Here is a 12,233-nt window from a genome sequence, read left to right on the forward strand (position 1 = left end):
AAGAAAAAAAAGACAAAAGTAAGAATAATTCTGTCAGGTAATGGCCCTTTATCATGAGGTCCAGAATCAGTTATCCTCTAGACCTTTTTAATATATATTGAATACTAAAAATTGTACAAATTATATAAAAGATTCTTACACTCACTGATCTAATGCAAAATTCTGTTTATTCTGCGGCAGACCTCAAAGTTATAAATTTTTAGGGAAAAAAAAACTATGATAGGACAGAATTGGTGTATAAAATATGAGAAGAAAAGACTAATGTGATAACAGAATTCAACCTAGAATTCAAAAGAAGTTACGGTCTCAGGAACAGATATTTATACTTGGTATCTTTCCCCAACTTCTAAGCCTAAGGATGTAGGCTGTAGCTAGATACAGCCATTTTTAATTCACCAAAAAGTCAGTTTGGGCAAAAACTTAGTTTGTGGAAATAAAACTTGCTGAATGTGGGAGAAGTCTGAAACACTTTGACTTCCAACCCCTGGGGGAAATCAATCAGTGAAAGAGAGAAGTGAATGATAAGGAAAATAAGTGTATCAAAAGCACCAAAATTTCCGGAAGGAAAAAACCTCTAAGTCTTTGAACATTAAAAGATACATCAACAGGAAAAACAATAAGTAAATATGGCCTCCGGATCTGATGAATGATTTCAAATATCTATTAATAAGTATTATAAAAAAAAAGAAAATGACCCAACATTTGTTGAGACCAAGGATCCTGTGGAATGTAAAAACATGAAAATACAACACAATATTCCTGAATGATTTAAAAGAGAAAAGAGGAATTATGAAAGCAGAATTTATGTCCTGCAAAGCAAAAATAACAAGTGGAATAGAAAAAACTGGGATCTGCAATGGCAAGCTTCACCAAAGAAGCAAATGTGAGAAAAATAGATTGGGAATTAAAATACACAGAAGTGAATGACAATCTAGAAGAAAAGCAAAAAAATAGAAATATTAAAAGGAAGCAAAACATATTGCTTTCAAAAAAAAAGGATTAGTAGTCTCCCAGAGAGTACAAAGAATTTCAACACTTTATTAAGGAAATAATAGAAGAAAATTGCCTCAAACTTCTGACCACAGAAAATGAAAATCTAACTGAAAGAATTCACAGATCACTCTCTGAAAAAACAACAATAAACCAAGGTTGAGAAACTCCAAAACACATAATGGTTAAATTTAATTTCATTTCAAACCAACAAGTTCTGCAAGTCTTCTGGAGAAAAGTCTTCACATATAAAGGAAAGGACATTCAAATGATGCAGGACTATTTTGCATGGACTATAATAAGAAAGGATGTGTTATTAAGAGCAGTTATTAAGAGTCATTAAGAGAGTTATTAAGAGCAATGGAACCCAGGATACAGTCCAGGGTAATCTATCCTGCAAACATGAGCTTAACCATATAGGACAAAAGATGGATGGTGAATAATAACAAAGAGTTTGTAATATGTTTTTTACAGAAAACAAGCTATGAAGAAACTATTTGCCTTTCAAACATCCAAAATAACAAATGCAGAAGAAATTGAATTCATCAGGCAAGCACAGCAGCAATGAAGTGACAACAGAAAGAATAGTAAGACTTCTTTCTAAATATACATAAGACAGGGTTAAAAATGAAAAAGTGCTGGTAGACAAGAGTTTGCTTACACTTTAATACTAACCAGCAGGCAACTAATTAAAGCTCCATATATTCAAGATTTCACATAAATTTTCTTTCCAGAATCTGTCATGAATATATTAACAATCAGACCAACCAGATAAAAGTTTTCTAAAGCCTTGATTTGAAATTTATATTATTTCCAGAAAACTTGTTTCTTCTTTGGAAATCCAGTGAAACACAGAACATCGGCAACTTACTTTTTATTTCAAAGAGATTATGAAACCATTTTCTCATATCAATTCTTCTGAGCCTAAGTGATCAATGTGAATGTGAACTTTTGGATATTCTTTGCAAAGAAATTTAACCATAGATGGTTTCTCTTTCCCATTGTATTTATATAAGGTTCATGTAACATCATAAATTTCATTTAAGTAATTGTTCATATACATTTGCTAGTTGCAGTAACTTTTGTTAGCACCAGATTATATCTTATTCTCTTTAGAAAATTCATAAGATTTTTAAAAAATAACCACTGGAATATCTACATTCATCAAGGTCTGTAGTTTATTTCTCATTTCTTTTTCATTAAATTTGGCACTTTGTTTTAACATAACTCCAGGCCAAGAAAAATACTACTATATAATGGAAGCCACTTTAAGCCATTTTTCCCCCAGAACTCAGTATAAGTACCCTTAACATTCAGCCTGATTGCCAAAAATGTAGCAACAATCCTGTCAACTGATGATTTGGTAAACATATTTTCTTAATGTCTAGACAAATCCTTAATATTGTATTATCTGGACACAAGTGTAGTTTGAGAAGAAGAGCACCATGATCTGGTTAGATAGTATAAAAGTGACTGTCCACCTCCTTTTGCACCCAGGCCAGATGTAGATGGGGACAACACCCAGAAGGACACAGTACATAGACTTTATGTGAAACACAAGGGATAGTAGCTTTTGGCTAGGTATGCTGTTCCTTCTGTTTCTTCTTTTCTCCTCTTCCTCTGCTAGGCCAGTGGACCACTATACCCAGAAGAGAGACCCCTAACCACAAGCTGTTAGGACTTCTGACTACTCTGGAACTACAGAATCTGGTACTTCCTTCACCACCACCATCATCAATACCACAGCCCCTCAATTTCACGGGTGATATTGCTGAATGGCAAGCAAACTGCTCCCTAACAAGGAACCTGGCTCACCTGGCTTTCTATGTTCTTATTCTATGTTCTTATCTGGGAACTGCAGGGGCACAGGTTTTGGTTACCTCAAGAAGAGCTTTGGCTCATAACCTTCTCTGACACCATATTGCCTTAAACAATAGGGGGAAAAAAACAATAGTTTGAGGGGATAGCAGCAATTTTTTAAAGAATGAGTAGAACTGAATATGTTAGTTAGCAGCAAGGAGAAGTAGGTAGATTCAGAATTAAAATGAGGTGAGCCACTGGAGGATATGGGCAAAGTGAAATTATTTCTTACTTAAAGAAAATGATAAATAATGAAAGAATAAAGATGCAGAAGATATCTTTATGGAGTAAGGGTAGTTCATAGTAACTTTTATTTTCCTTAAAATAAAGTTTTATTAAAACTTTGTTTTTGGTACAATTTATTTTTCTATGTGCATATCTACTTCATTCCCTACTCCTACACTCCCAGCAGAACATTCTCTGGAAACAAAGAAAACAGTTTTAACAAAATCAACTGATACAGGGAAGAAGATTGTAGAAGAATGTTACATTCAGCATCTGTGGCCGCCACTCAATCTTCCAAGAAACAAGATTTGTATGTTTTTACTAACTCGACATTGGGAGCGGATCCTAGAACAGAGCTGACTTGGCAAAAACAGAACCGAAATCTGGACATCTGCCCAGCCACCTCTATCAATCTATACTAGCCACTCCTGAAGGAACAAAGATACTTCTGAGCCCTCATCACAGTGGGAACATCTCTTAACATTAAAATCTTGAGACATGACTGACCTGACTTTGGTTGAGTATCTCAAGAAGAAAAAGAATTAAAGGATAAATAAAAGAAGGATTGAAGTTTGTTGCAGAAGGTAAAGCATGAAGGAAACTAGGGAAGACAAGAGCTGAAGATGAGGAAGGAATGAAAGAAATCCAGGTATGGGGCAACAACCAATGAAAATATCAGAAATCCAGAGACAGCATGACAGATGCAAAGATCAGCAAGGAGGTCAGTGTCACTGAATCACAGAATACATAGAGAGAGGGGAGGAAGGTTTAAGAAGATTAGGAAGACAAGAAAAGGCCAGGGTGTGTTTGATCTAAGAGTAATAGGGAGCTGATTGAAGAGACATGGTCAGAACTGCACTTTAGGAAATGCTTTTGATAGTTGAAGGAATATTGACTAGAGTAGGGAGAGATCTGTGACAGGGGAGGTCTCAACCAAATTATATGATTTTTGAAATTCTGCTACTTCTGTAATGAGGAAATCACATTATCACTCTTTGCAGATGATTATGATGGTATACTTAGCAAACCCCATAGATTCTACTAAAAAGTTATTAGAAATAATCCACAACTTTAACAAAGTTGCAGGATACAAAATAAATCCTCAAAAATCATAAGCATTTTTATACATCACTAAACAACATGCAATAGCAAGAGATAAAAAGAGAAATTCCATTTAAAATAACTGCCGATAGTATAAAATATTTGGGAATCTATCTGCCAAAGGAAAGTAAAGAACTACATGAGCAAAACTACAAAACACTTTTCACACAAATAAAGTCAGACCTAAACAATTGGAAAAATATTAAGTGCTCTTGGATAGGTCGAACGAATATAACAATATGACAATACTACCTAAACAAATCTTTATTTAGTGCTATACCAATCAGCCACCCAGGAAACTATTTTACGGACCAGAAAAAATAAAATTCATCTGGAAGAACAAAAGGTCAAGAATTTCAAAGGAACTAATGAAAAAAAATCAAATGAAGGTAGCCTAGCTGTACCTAATCTAAAACTATATTATAAAGCAGCAGTCACCAAAACCATTTGGTATTGGCTAAGAAAATAGACTTGTTGATCAGTGGAATAGGTTAGGTTCACGGGACAAAATAATCAAAACTATAGCAACCTAGTGTTTGACAAACCCAAAGACCCCAGCTTTTGGGATAAGAATTCATTATTTGACAAAAATTCCTGGGAAAATTGGAAATTAGTATGGCAGAAACTAGGCATTGACCCACACTTAACATCATGCACAAGATAAGGTCAAAATGGGTCCATGATATAGGCATATTGAGATTATAAATAAATTAGAAGAACATAGGATAGTTTACCTCTCATCCCTGTGGGGAGGAAGGAATTTGTGACCAAAAAAGGACTAGAGATCATTATTGATCACAAAATAGAAAATTTTGATTAGATCAGGTTTAAAAGTTCTTGTACAAACAAAACTAATGCAGACAAGATTAGAAGGGAAGCAATAAACTGGGAAAAACATTTTTACAGTCAAAGGTTCTGATAAAGGCTTCATTTCCAAAATATATAGAGAATTGACTCTAATTTATAAGAAATCAAGCCATTCTCCAATTGATAAATGGTCAAAGGATATGAACAGACAATTTTCAGATGAAGAAATTGAAACTATTTCTAGTCATATGAAAAGGTGCTCCAAGTCATTATTAATCAGAGAAATGCAACTCTGAAATATCACTACACACCTCTCAGATTGGCTAAGATGACAGGAAGAGTGGGAGAGGATGTGGGAAAACTGGGACACTGATACATTATTGGTGGAATTGTGAATACATCCAACCATTATGGAGAGCAATTTGGAACTATGCTCAAAAAGTTATCAAACTGTGCATACTCTTTGATCCAGCAGTATTATTACTGGACTTATATCCCAAAGAGATCTTAAAAAAGGGAAAGGGACCCATATGTGCAAAAACTTTTGTGACAGCCCTTTTTGTAATGGCTAGAAACTGGAAATTGAATGGAGAATGGCTGAATAAATTGTGGTATATGAATGTTATGGAATATTATTGTTCTGTAAGAAATGACCAGCAGGCCTGAAGAGACTTACATGAACTGATGCTAAGAGAAATGAGCAGAACTAGGAGACCATTATACACTTCAACAACAATACTGCATGATGAGCAAATCTGATGGAAGTGGCTCTCTTCAACAATGAGATGATCCAAATCAGTTCCAATTGTTAAGTGATGAAGAAAACCAGCTACACCCAGCAAAAGAACTATGGAAAATGAATATGCACCACAACATAGCATTTCTACTCTATCTCTTATTGTCTGCTTGCATTTTTATTTTTCTTCTCAGATTATTTTTACATTCCTTCTAAATCCGATTTTTCTTGTGAAGCAAGATAACTATATAAATATATTGTATTTAACATGTATTGGACTGCCTGCCATCTAGGGGAAGAGGGAAGGAGGGGAAAAGTTGGAACAGAAAGTTTCTCAAGGGTCAATGATGAAAAATTACCCATGCATATGTTTTGTAAATAAAAAGCTATAAAATTTAAAAAAAAATTTTAAAAAAGAAATTCTGCTACTTCTATGATTATTTCTACCATTAATCAAAAGAGAAGTGATTATTTTTCCTGTGCATGAGGAGATGAAGATCTGCACAAGATAGGAGCAATGTCAGGAGGCAAATCCAAGAGATGTTATGAAGGTAGAATCAAGAGGATTTGGCAACAAATTGGATATGGGGGGTGATTATAAGAGTCATTAATAATTTAATTAGGCTGTGTTAATAAGCCTGAATGACTCTGTGTATAGTTTTGCTATTGTAGTCTATAAGTAATAGTTATTGCTACTTGTCAAAGATGAAAGCAAGATGAAGAAGTCTATAGAATTCAATGGATAGAAAATTATAAAGTGGAGTACAAGAAAGACAAAATTATTAATGCCTAGTTATTAAAATACAATGGCTTTACTCAACAACAACTCATGAATTTAAAGAACAAAATAGGCTAATGAGGACATAGTTACTATGGCAAAAAGAATGAATCTGTGTAAAGTCACATACCCAAATATTAAAATTAGGTTGTACATACTACAGCAAGGTTGTATTCTTACAACACTGGACTGAAAGTCAGACTATCTGTATTTTAGTTCCAACTCCGCCACTAATCAGTATTGCAAAGTCATTTCATATCTCAAGGCCTTAAAGAAATGAGATTGTACTCAAATGTCTTTTTTAATTCTAACGTTCTCTATTCATTTTAATATAAGCTCAGCCAATACTTGAATCCAAGGAATTCTTCCCTCATGCAGGCAAGCTAACTTTCCAGGGCTTCCAAGTCTAAGCCTATAGCCAAAAATGTCATATCCAGCAAAATTATCAATAATTATGAATGAGAAAAAATGGATCTTCCATGAACTTGAAGATCATGTGTGTATATATATATAGAGAGAGAGAGAGTGTGTGTATGTATATCTCTTTATATATACACACACACACACACACACACACACACACACATATGTATAAATACAACAACTGTAGCTTGCTTGGGAGGGGGGAATGAAGGGGAAAAAAAGAATAAACCAAATAAGGTGCACATCAGAGAACCAAAGAACAATTTGCAAGGAAGTAAAGGAAAAAATGGACATTGATGAATCTAATTTCTTCTTCTAATATATATACTTTCTTGATCTGATCATTTGTTGTCATATATTTTGAATCCTCCCTAGTGTTCTTTCTTCTGGGAACATACCAATGTTCTTTTTTGTTTTGATTTAGTTTTGTATTCCTTTTCTGTTTTTCTTTTTTTCTTATTCTGCTTTTTGAAACAAACAAATAAAAAAAATATACAAGTCTAAATTCTAACACTTACCATTCTTCTGTAGAGGATTAGGATCCTGAGATTCACATTTCACTTGGAGGCTTTGTGACTCCTGGAATGTTCCTTGATGCTCTGTCTCCTCTGAATGTTCTTCTAGTCCTTGTGCAAGAACTGAAGTCTAGGAACAAAATTTTGGGTATGTAAGGATACCATGGAATTAATTTAGATTGAGAAGAAAAAAAAAAAAACACATACACACACACACACACACAAAAAAATCTCCCCCTCAATCCCCACCCCCACTCCCCAGAACAAAACAAGGGGAAAAGAAACCAGAATTGCATTTAATTCTCTAAAGCAGTAGGAGAAAAGAAGGAACATGATAGACCTTGAGATTAATGGCTAAGCAAACCCAGTTACAAGCAAATTTGACTAATTTAAACCCACTGCAAAACCCATCCTTATGGCTGCTTTCATGATACCATTCACCTTCCTACCTGCTGCCCAGGTTTATTTGATTGTTGCTCCAGTTCCTCCAATACAGTAATTACTTCTGCTCTGTTTTGTGGCAAACGCTTCTTCACTGAGGCCTGGAGCTCCTGTGGCAGGACAGTCAGAAATTGCTCCAGCACCAACAACTCTATCATCTCTTCCTTTGTATGTACTTCGGGCCTCAGCCACTGAGAACAAAGCACCCATAGTTGGCTCAAAGCCTCTTGGGGTTTGGTTGTCTTCTGGTAGCAAAACTGTCTGAAACGCTGCCTAAAGGTCTCCTGGTTAAGACAGTTTTCTTCAATTTGGCTGGACTTTTGTTCCCATGTAAGGTCTTCTTCTTTCACTTTCAAAATTTCCTTCTGTTCCTCTGGAACTGTGACAGAAAAGTCTTCGGACATTTTGAGGCTAAATATCTAAAAAAGTCATTGGATTACAAATTTAGAATTGTAAGGAAACTTAATCTAAACCTCTCATTTTACAGAAGAGGAAACTGAGATTACTTAATTTACCTAAAGTCACAAAAGCCAAGTGTCTTTGAGGTAGGATTTAAACTTAGGTCTTCCTAAATCTAGCACTCTATCAACTATAATTATTGCCTCATGATCATTTAATATAGCTTATGGAATTGAAGCAAAATTTTCAAGGAAAAAGAAGTTGCCAAGATCTAATAATTCAGAAGTAGAAGGCCTACTCTTTATTCATTCCTTTTTGAGGAAATAAACAAGACTATGAGGAACTGCTTCCTTCAGATCACATTCCCCAAGTCCTCTGTCCTATAAAATAATCCATATGAATCTCTCAAAGGCATCACTGAGGATATCCAGGCCTGGGAAGCAACTTCTGACCTTCAATCAAAATGAATGACACTTGTGTATTATCTCAATAAACTAAAGTTCTCTAATAGCAAACATGGATTAAACCAGTTTTCCCTTTCTGTCTAAGTAAAAGTAGTAAACCAATCTTCCTCTTTGTTACTGTTTAAAAACCAAGATTTTAAAAAAAAATGCTAGAGAGGACCAAAACTAAACCCATTATCTTCCACACACCCCCGCCACACAAAACCCTCTCCTCTTCCTAATTTCCCTATAACTGTTCAGGACACCACCATCTTGCCAGGTACCCAGTCTCTCTACCTAGATGTTGTCTTCTACTTCTCACTCTCCTTCACCTCTCACTTCAGTCAATAAAGATTTATTAAATGCCACTATGATAATTAGTGGCAAAAACAAAGAAAGGCAAAAGGCAGTCTTTTCCCTTTATAACATCTCTTGAATATGTAATCCTTCTGATCCTGCCACTTCCTTGGGACAGGCTTTCAATCCTATTGTGCCCAGCTTATGGCAACAGTGTACTGATCGGTCTCCCTTTCTCAAATATCTCACCACTCCAGTACATTTTCTCCTCAGTCATCAAAATGATTTTCCTAAATTACAGATCCATGTCATCTCTCTATTCAATCTATCCTAGTAGCTTTCTGTTACTTTCAGTATCAAATGTCACTCTGTGGCTTTTAAAGCCCTTCATAAACTGGCCCCCCTTCCCACCTTTCCAGTCTTTTTTATACCTTACTGCTAAGTAATCTGTGATCTGGTGTCTTGCCCTATTGCTGCTCCTTGAACATGACACTCCACTCCCAATCTCTAGGCATTTTCACTGTTTTCCCATGCCTAGAATGTTTTTCCTCTTTCCCTGGCTTCCTTTAGGTCCCAACTAAAATCTCACCTCCTGCAATAAGCTTCCTCTTCTCCTTAACTCCTACTAAATCTCCTCTAAAATTAAATTTCCAATTTATCTTTTATATGTATTTCTTGAACATAGTTTTTTGCATGTTGTTTACTCCACTGAATTCTGAACTCCATCAGAATAATTCTTTTGTGTCTCTAAGCATTTATCACGGTGTCTTATACACAGCAACTGCTTGATAAATGTTTATTGACTTGACTAAGTAACTCTGGAGCAGTTTTTGTGGAACTCTGTGACTGGCACAGTCTTTTAGTTTGCAATTATGTAAATAAAACGACCAAAAGTTTATAATCTTTGATCCAGAGAATCCATTACTAGTTTTCTAGATTCTACTAGATTTCATTATCAGACTTCCAAACAGGTCCCCATCAATTGGAGGATGACTAAACAAATAGTGGCACATAACATAATAAAATATTTTTGTGTCATAACAAATGATAATTTACATATATACAGAAAAGTATAGAAGTATTTCTAGGATCTGATATGGAGTGAAGTAAAGCCAATAAAACGATATTTATACAATGAATGCAACATAAAAAACAATCATTAGAAAACAATTAAAAGTTAATTTTGCAAAATTACACACATGGCCCCAAAGAGAGAAGACACCCCAATCCTCTCCTTGATAAAAGTTGAAGGGCCACAGGTGTGGGGCAGTGTATATACTTCAGACTTTTTCAATGTATTGATCAAATATTATTTAAAATATATATTTTTTTGGAGGAGGAAGGGGGAAGCCTGTTGGGAGAAGTCCTGGTGATATAAAAAAAAAAACAGCAATAAAAATTAATTTTAAAACAAAAAGCATGTATCGGAAATACAAAAAGTTGGATTTAAGTCCTGACTAATACATAATGGCTGTGTGGCCAAAAACAAATTGCTTAAACTTTCTATGTCCTTGACAATATAAATTATATTAGAAAAGTTTCCACTCTTAAAATTTCATTCACTGATTAAACAGATTTTTTTCCCTGAGGATACAAAACTAAAATAATCTTGGTCTCAAGAAGCTTATATTGTACTGAGGGATGGAGTTCACAGAATATATCACATACACAAGTAAAAATGAACATAATTTGTTCAAAACTTGACAAAAGGAGTATTAACAAATGGGGAAATAAAAAAGTCTCAGAGAGTCATAATGAAAAAACCACTATTCTACTAAATGAAGATGAGGAAGCATTCCTTCTCATTCTGGGTACTAACACTACTTGTGCAAATACATAGCAACAGAAATGGACTGCTGACTTTCTAGAATAGTTAGTCAATGAGTCTGGCTTCAATATTGAGCTCAAATAAGAGAGTGATTAGAAAATATGGCTGAAAAGGCAAGGAAAATCTAGAATGTGAAGACCCTTAAATGCCAACAATGGAGAAATGGAGAATCACACAAATCTTGCTTTGGTAAAATTATTTTGATAACTGTGTAAACAAAGCAAGAAAACCAATCAAAAGGTGAATGATGATTGTGACCATGTGAAGAGAGATAAAGGAAATCAAAGAGGTGCTCTAAGATCTCTCTATTCTTCCCCCTGTCTTGACCCCTGGCTGAATCAATTTAATTCCATACAGTTCTTCATTTTCACAGTTTAGAACTTTGCCTCATAATTTGCATGGGAAAAAAAGCTGAGGCCACTAGCCACTAATTCCTTCTTTTATGCTCTTCTGCACCTCCAATGATTCACATGTCTTATCACTGTTTCCCCCATCACTCTATTTCACAAGATGAAAGGCTCTTACTTTTTTTTTCACTTTTTACCCTCTTGTGCAAACACTTCTACCTTTCCCAACAAATTACCCTGTCATCCCCACTTTTTTGCTTAGTTTCAATCTATCGACATTTTCTGCATACAAACCTGTCCACATCTCTCTTGATTTAATAAATCTCTCAACTGATCCCTTTATTATTACTAATTATGTTATTTTTTCGTATCTTTTTTGGTTACAACTCCTTCTACTTTTTTTTCTCTCTCATTCTCTTCTTAACCTTACAATCTGGACTCTAACTTCCTAATTTGAGCTCTCAGTTGCCAAATTCAATGAGCTGCTCTTCTCATTCTCTTAGATTTTCTCTGCAGTCTTTCACATTGTTGATCACTCTCTCCTCCTTGATACTTTCTTCTCTCCAAGTTTGTTTTTGATACCTACTCTTTCCTGTTTCTCTTCTTACCTATTTCCTTTGCTGGACTCCCTTTCCTGATCACACCTTCTAACTATAGGTGTTTATCAGGATTTCTGTCCTGGACTCTCTTCTCTTCTCTCTCTATTGTTATCAGCAACCACAGATATAATTATTATCCCTATCTTTATGATTCTCAAATCTACCTTTCTTGCCCCATCCTCTCTGCTGACCTCCAAACAGTCATCTCCAACTGCCTTTCAGACATCTAAAACTGGATGTACAGCAGACATCTTAAAATTCAATCTAATCAAAATTGGAATCATTATTTCCTCCCTAATCTCCCTACTTCCCTATTAATGGAGAGGGCAACACCATTCTCTTTGTCCTTCAAACTGACAATCAGGGAGTCATTCTGGATTCTTCACTACCTCTCACATACCCCACCCCCATATCAAAGCTGTTGCCAAGGCCTGTCAATTTCAC

General features: G+C 35.1%; 1 protein-coding gene across 11 annotated transcripts in view; it reads right to left on the minus strand.

Moving 5' to 3' along the window:
- Nucleotides 1–12,233, minus strand: part of PGBD1 (piggyBac transposable element derived 1) — a 128,403-nt gene that overhangs the window by 88,960 nt on the left and 27,210 nt on the right. For all 11 annotated transcript variants that reach the window (XR_012481627.1, XM_074265050.1, XM_074265049.1 and 8 more), the window contains 2 exons: nucleotides 7,885–8,295; nucleotides 7,439–7,565 (listed from right to left, as the gene is read on the minus strand). Coding sequence is in view for 10 of the 11 variants with exons in the window: in XM_074265050.1 (XP_074121151.1) it covers nucleotides 7,439–7,565; nucleotides 7,885–8,280 (523 nt within the window). In the remaining variant the exon portion in view is untranslated. The remainder of the gene's footprint in view (nucleotides 1–7,438; nucleotides 7,566–7,884; nucleotides 8,296–12,233) is intronic.

This window comes from Sminthopsis crassicaudata, chromosome 4 (assembly GCF_048593235.1).
Source record: "Sminthopsis crassicaudata isolate SCR6 chromosome 4, ASM4859323v1, whole genome shotgun sequence".
In the NCBI taxonomy this organism is placed as follows: Eukaryota; Metazoa; Chordata; class Mammalia; order Dasyuromorphia; family Dasyuridae; genus Sminthopsis; species Sminthopsis crassicaudata.